Genomic DNA, 7,049 nt, shown 5'->3' with positions numbered 1-7,049 from the left:
CGCTATAAATAGCATATTTTATTAGAAAGGCACAATAAAAACGCGACATGCCTTAATGTTTTACTTTTTAGAGCTATTTTTATTTATTTAAATATTCATATTTTATATTTAAAATCATCTTAGAGAACGTTAAAGTTCCCCTAATTCAAGTAACGTTAGCATTGTTTCAAATGTTGAATTGTGTTATTAAGTTTAAATTTGCTCTACAGTGATGCTCAAGATAAAACTGGCTAAATCTTTAAATACAGCATACAAAATGAACAAGTAAATATATTACTAAATTAAATAGTCTCATAACTATAAACATTTAAGGATTTTCTTAAACTTAAAGCGATGGGGTGGGAAACTGAATCTGGGGCAATGAAGAAATCCTGTTAGTTCTACTGGAATGTGCTTTTAAATATATAATTCATTTTGGAACCCAATGAAAATAGGATCCATAGTTCTGGTTTAAAATAACGCTAGAAAATCTGAAAGCACTCCTGGAGAGTTCTACTATGAATATAGAGCTCACCTGTAATAACTCGTTAAAATATCCTTTATAATACCGCCATCTACTGGTGCCACTGAATACAGCACCACCGATCGTAAGCGTAGAAGAAGAGTTACTTCCGGAAGTGTCACAGTGAGTCTTGCGCTACACCATCAACTGGAGTTTGCCCTGTCATGTGCAGTGATCCGGTTTCCTCAGAGACAACCACATCTACACCCTTTTAGATTGAGGTATAAACTCATTTCCTCACGTTCATTCATACGCAATTTGTTTTAAAGTTTTGTGTGGGCTCGGAAACGCCAGCAGCTGGTCAAACTATAACGTTATGTACAACTGTACTGCAGCTTCATCACTGATAGCTGATTAGATTGACAACATACGGTCTTTGTGGGATGTTCACAACCTGTTCTTCTTTTAGGGACAATATGAGAAACCAGATTTTTAAGGTCAAAATAAGAAGAACTAACTGAAGTGTCATTGTCCAGGGGTTACTCAATAGTCAGTACTGTCAGGAATGAATGAGAGGTCCAATAACTAACGTATGTTCTCATTCAGAAACTAATGAAGTTACAGCGCCCTGTAAAGTTTGATCACCAAAGATGTGTCTTTTCATCGTCTAGCAGGAGCTATTTTAGTTTCTTATAAGTGTGTGTTGTGCTCCTAAACCCACTCGGCTGCTCAGTTCTTAAACGTGGGAATGTGTAAAGCCACAAGGCTGCTGCTGACTGATGGACTATGACTTCTGTCTCAAATTCTGATTACGTGTATCATTATTTAAGTCTTTGCAGAAGAATGTGTTTTTTTCAATGGGTCTGAGTCGGCTGGATGTTCTGTATAGAAGGCTTCTCCTCACTAAACTCTTTATCCAAGGATGGGGAAAGCCGGAGGACCTGAAAAGGTAAACTACAAAAATCAATAAATAAATAAACGATGAATCTTCAATGACTTCACTTATAATATGATAAAATAATGATGCTTCAACAATGATTTGCAGTGGTATGGGTGTGATGGATTATGTTCATATTTAATTTTAATAAAGTTGAACTTTAAAGTGTATTGTATCTAAAGAGTCCTTCAAAGATGACAGGTATGTCGTCTGCACCAGATTATTTAATGATTTATTTTATTTAATTTGTGGATAATACAGAATATTTGAGTTCCGGAAGATAATTGGCAACCGGGAGAGATGCAAGGATCTGGTTCAGAGGGACTACCCAGTGTTTATTGACAAGGTAAGAAACATTCAAATGTGTATATATATTTATGTATGTACATTTAAAAAAATTAAAAAAATAAACACCTAGTCAGCATAATTGAAAATTGCATTATGACCCATATTAACTGTTTGTTACCGCTGTGCCCAAAGGTAGAAGATCAAACTGATTGCAAAATTCACAACGGTCATTTCATATCGCCACTGGAGCACTTTGTCCCGGGCATCTTGCCAGCTGAGTCTGTCAAAGCCCGGTAACCAAAACAAATCGCCCACAAACACTAAATGCAAATATGAAGGATTAATGTGACTTATTGTGTGGCTTGTATTCAAATTTCTTTCAAATGAGCACATTTTGTTGCAACTTTCCCACTAGATTCCAGTTTATTGTACCTAAGAAATGGAAGAGGCACAGACCAGTCTGTATTCACCTGGCTGGAACAGGAGACCATGTGAGTGAGCAAAAACTGACACTGGGCTTTTTCTTAGGGATGCACAATACACTATTACCATACACCAGTTTCACAAACATCAGAACAACCCCAAACTTTTGAAAAGTAGTTTATCAGTCACATATGGTTCTTTTTTTCTACCAAATTGTTATGTAAAATATGTATCTGTTTAATTGAAATGAATATCCTTCTGTATACTATATGCCTAAATTCAGCTGTAACAGCTTAAAAATTATTTAGACAAAATAGTAATAGCTTTTAGTTGGCTTTTCAGCATTATCCAGAATTTTATCTGTATTTGATGCATCTTCTTTTTTGCAGTTTTTCTGGAGAAGACGAACACTAATGGCCAGACCAATGATAAAAGAATCAGGGATAGCATCTCTACTGTTGGAGAATCCTTATTATATCCTTTGAAATGTTAAGCTACAGTACACATATTAGTTTGCCATGTAAACCCTAGTATCAAGAATTACTTTGATCTTATCTGACGCCTCCTTGACTCTCCACCGTACACGGATACAGGAAACCTAAAGACCAGCTGTGAGTGTCTGTTTACTGGCAGCAGCTAATGATGTCCGTGTTCGAATGAACAATGCATATTGACGATGTGTATGATTTGTGTTTTTGATGCAGTCGCTCCAGTCTGAAGAACGTTTCAGACCTGTTTGTGATGGGTGGAGCGCTGATCCTGGAGTCTGCTGCGCTGTTACACTGGCTGGAGCGAGAGGGTTTCTGGCCTCTAGGCATGACGGGCATTTCTATGGGTGGACATGTATGTTTTTAGATCGTCGTTTACATTTGACTTAATCAGTTCAGGTTGTTTCCGATCAGCTGTGTTCCGAAGAACCTGTTCCATATCCTGTCTAACACATCCGATATCTATTGTTCATTTGTTTATTTCTTTTCCTCCTAGATGGCGTCACTAGCTGTAACAAACTGGCCCAAACCAATTCCACTCATACCTTGTTTATCCTGGACGACTGCTTCAAGTGTTTTTACCACAGTAAGAATTACGTTTTAGCATCATATTAGACATATTGTGGCGAATTAAAGTTGTCTACAAGTCATAATTACCAGTGAAACACGCAAACGTATCAAGTCATTCAGTCAGTGGTCAAAATTTGGTTTTAAATGTGAATATTGATTGCATTTTGTGAACTTTTAATGAATAAGAGAAATACTGTTTTCTGGGAAATACTGCTTATTTAGCAGTTTATGAAATTCAAGGCTCTGTGGCAGCACACAAATGTAAGTAATAATAAAACACATAGATAAAGCATCAATTATGAATCTAATGCATATCTTTGCCCTTAGTTTTATAGCATTACCGCCGAAGAGCGCACCTTTGAGCTTATATTTGTCAGAAAATGAAAAACAAAAGTGAAAGTATGTAGCAGTGTTATTATTTAGATACTATTATAAGTTAAAGAAAATGTTTTATTGATGTTTTGAATTAGTATTTATTTTATTTAGTTGTTTTTGACTTGTTTTTTTGTGTATAGTTTTATACATTATGTAATTTAGTACATCAAGTTCAAACTAAAAAAAAATGATTAGCAATGTTATGTATTTCAACTAGTTGAAATAAAATGTTTTCCCATTTTTTTTCTTCAGTCAGCATGTATTATTCAAGTTTGTTTTTCATGTTTTAATGGTTTTAGTTTTAGCGTACTGTTAAAACCCTGGTATGTAGGAATTTAAAGGCAATATTAGTCACTCAGCTGCTGAACTTGAATAACTTGACGTCTTCATTCCTGTGTGCGTGACATCAGAACATGGCAATATAGACGTCACCATGTGTCAGTCACTCCCATTTACAATTTTTCGTTCTTGAATGAATAATCAGTCTTTACATCAGAGTGATTCCAGAAATCGAAAATGAAAGGGAATCATTTGAAGTATTTTAGGTTGATTTCCCTGGAATTGTTTCCTTTTTTAAAAAGAAATAAAAATGGATCTGCTTCTCTGCAGGGCGTTTTAAGTGGAGCTGTGAATTGGAAAGAACTGGAAAAGCAGTATGCAGCGCACACAGTCTATGAGGAAGAAATCATCAATATGCTGGAGTATTGTGGGGTAGGGGTATTATTCTGTAGTCAAAATGAGTTTTCTTGTCATTTAGCTTTTTTTTTTTTTTTTTTGAAAGACACTACAAAGGATCACAGAAGATGATATGATTTGTTCTTTGTCACATGACTCATTTTAAAGGTGTGAGATTTTTTACGTAGCACTAACTGACACAACCTTGATTTTCAGACGGACTCTTTCCGGATGGGTCAGGAATTTGTAAAAAATGCCCCAGGCAGCTTTGACAGTCTCTCTGACCTTGATCTTACCCATGAGCTTCTTGACCTCCATGCACCAGAAAGGGACCACCAGATGGGGCTGCGCTCCTCTCGCGCCTCAGACTCTGCCCTACTGATGGGCCGCAGAGAGAGGGACGGGCTGGATCAGATGCTGTCTGCTGTGAGCAGCAGCGGGCCTCATTTGGACATGCTGCATGCTAAAAACATCACCTGGGGGGCGAACCGGCGGCAGTCGCTGCAGCGGGAGTCTCTCTGCTTCATGAAGGGCGTTATGGACGAATGCACACACATCGCCAATTTTTCAGGTTTTAAATTTTTGTTTTGTTGACACGGTTTGGATGGGGTTCCTGTGTTTGACCTTCTCTCTGTCTTGCATACTTTGTCTCCAGTGCCTGTAGATCCCAGTCTGATCATTATAGTCCAGGCAAAGGAAGACGCTTATGTTCCACGCACTGGGGTTCGCAGCTTACAGGAAATCTGGCCTGGCTGTGAGGTTCGCTACCTCAAAGGAGGCCACATCAGTGCCTATCTCTTTAAACAAGGACTGTTTCGGTAAGTCAGACTTTAGAAAAAAAAATATTCATCGAGTTTAAAGTGAAATCAATTCTTTGTCATCATTTACTCACCCTCATGTGCTTCCAAACCTATATGACTGTCTGTCTTATGTAGAGCACAAAAGAAGTTCTAAAGATTAATCGGCTTACTTTTTTCCTTCCATGAATTAAAAAAGCTGTGACTTCAGAAAACTTTAACGTACACAAATATTACACACACCATCATGATTCTTTATGGTGGTTTTGCATAAATTTAAAAGTTTTTTTTCCATTTCCCATTCATTGAAAATGCTTTGAAAAGATCATGAATATTACTATTTACATTACGTTTACGTTTTTTTTTTAAATAAATGAATACTTTTTTTCAGCAAGGATGCATTTAATTGATCAAACTTGACAGTCAAAACTTATAATGATGTGAATGATTTCTATTTTAAATAAATACGGTTTCAACTGAAAAATGAAATGCTTCTTGAGAACTAAATCAGCAAGATTTCTGAAGGAGACTGGAGAAATGGCTGCTGAAAATTCAGCTTTGCATCACAGAAATAAATCACATATTCAAATACAATAAAACAGAAAAGTTAAATTGCAATTGTATTGTTTTTACTGTATTTTTGATCAAATAAGTGCACCAGTCTTGGTGAGCATCAGAGACTTCTTACCAACACCGTTACTAATGCTAATTATTTGGTTAAACTGTTGCACATTGCTTCTTATCAAGTAAATGAACTGTATGGTTCATCAATTTGAAATATATGTATTAACATTTAAATTTCATCCATGTATTGTTCACTTCTAGGCAAGCAATTTATGACGCCTATGACCGGTTTCTTCAGAAGTATTCCAGCTTATAGCCATGGGTTTTTTGGTACTCAGTACTGACAAGAATTGTTGGATTGTGAAATATGAAGATGGTGAACACTAAATATGATAAATGTAAGTTTTACAGAAGAATGTGTAACTGGAACTAGCAAAGGGAGTCGTAGTGACAGAAGTGTGTTCCTCTGTGTGGTACACCTCAAAACTCAGAGTGACCTGAAGCCAACTTACATGTGCTCTACCCATACAATACCTTGTCTTCCTGACCTCACTGCCTTCATTCATGTACATCTTCATGACTCAAACACTTCACAGAACGAATCAAAGACGTGCCTCCAAACCATAATTCACTCACACATCGAGGTGTCACTCTTAATGAAACAGATCTCTGAAAATGTAGTATTTTGAATTGTAGGGCAAATCAATGAACTTGATATGCATGCGATCTTTTTGTTTCACCAACATAGAATATCCTCATTTTTAGAGCAAATGTTTCCTGTTTTTATAAAATAACGCATCCAGAAATGGCCTTGTCATGGGCGGCCTGTTGTTTTAATCTTGCAGATATCTCAGAAATTAATAATAATAATAATAATGTTTTACAATTTCAGTTGAGTTGTTTGAGAACTGATCAATTTATATATTTCCAGTACTCAAACAGGTCTTTAGCAATAATTGCTGCTCATGAGACATAAATATAACCACAATTCGAAATAAACATTTTCTGTTAAATGCAGTCCCTTAAATTCTAATCACTGCCAAACACTACAGTAACAGCTAACAGTCCTATGGTTTCTATAGACTGTAATGTTTTATGTATTACTGCTGTCAACTAGTCTGATCTACCATGTTCAATATTCACTGTATTCATCATGAGCCACTCATTTGTTTCTCCACTCTAAAAATAAAAAGACAATCCTAAGTATTTGTGTCTCTTTTTTTTAACTGCTAAATAACAGTAAAAAATGCTGACAGTGAGATATATCATAATGACAATATGGAAGTCAGAGACTAAACTAATATAATAAAAAAGAACAGTATTATTTGAAATATCGTTATTTTGGGTTAAGAGATTTTAAGAAATTACACATATAAACAGTAATATTAATAAATGTTTGAAGTGTACTAACTAATACCATGTTGCATCTATTGTCATACAATCACCCATAATAAATTATGTGTACTGTGAGATAACAGCTAGATAAATCT

General features: G+C 35.8%; 1 protein-coding gene across 1 annotated transcript; it reads left to right on the top strand.

Annotated features, from left to right (window-relative positions):
* Positions 1 to 564: 564 nt before the first annotated feature.
* LOC128027610 (protein ABHD18-like) lies at positions 565 to 6,765 on the top strand. The gene is made up of 13 exons (XM_052615375.1): positions 565 to 723; positions 1,273 to 1,391; positions 1,641 to 1,725; positions 1,860 to 1,960; positions 2,083 to 2,158; positions 2,480 to 2,565; positions 2,675 to 2,701; positions 2,795 to 2,933; positions 3,075 to 3,164; positions 4,133 to 4,234; positions 4,415 to 4,769; positions 4,854 to 5,016; positions 5,821 to 6,765. Exons 2-13 carry the CDS (start codon positions 1,300 to 1,302, stop codon positions 5,873 to 5,875), a joined length of 1,371 nt encoding a protein of 456 aa, XP_052471335.1. The 5' UTR covers positions 565 to 723; positions 1,273 to 1,299; the 3' UTR covers positions 5,876 to 6,765.
* Positions 6,766 to 7,049: the final 284 nt, after the last annotated feature.

The sequence above is a fragment of the Carassius gibelio genome, chromosome A14, assembly GCF_023724105.1.
Source record: "Carassius gibelio isolate Cgi1373 ecotype wild population from Czech Republic chromosome A14, carGib1.2-hapl.c, whole genome shotgun sequence".
Lineage (NCBI taxonomy): Eukaryota > Metazoa > Chordata > Actinopteri > Cypriniformes > Cyprinidae > Carassius > Carassius gibelio.
This window is presented reverse-complemented; position numbering and strand designations above follow the sequence as displayed.

What these genes read in the sequence shown, in the direction of transcription:
- LOC128027610 (XM_052615375.1), top strand. Translation starts at nt 1,300, where the DNA reads ATGGGTCTGAGTCGGCTGGATGTTCTGTATAGAAGGCTTCTCCTCACT. An exon ending in AAGCCGGAGGACCTGAAAAG is followed by an intron (nt 1,392 to 1,640) that starts GTAAACTACAAA and finishes TGGATAATACAG; the next exon opens with AATATTTGAGTTCCGGAAGA. An exon ending in ACACATCGCCAATTTTTCAG is followed by an intron (nt 4,770 to 4,853) that starts GTTTTAAATTTT and finishes CTTTGTCTCCAG; the next exon opens with TGCCTGTAGATCCCAGTCTG.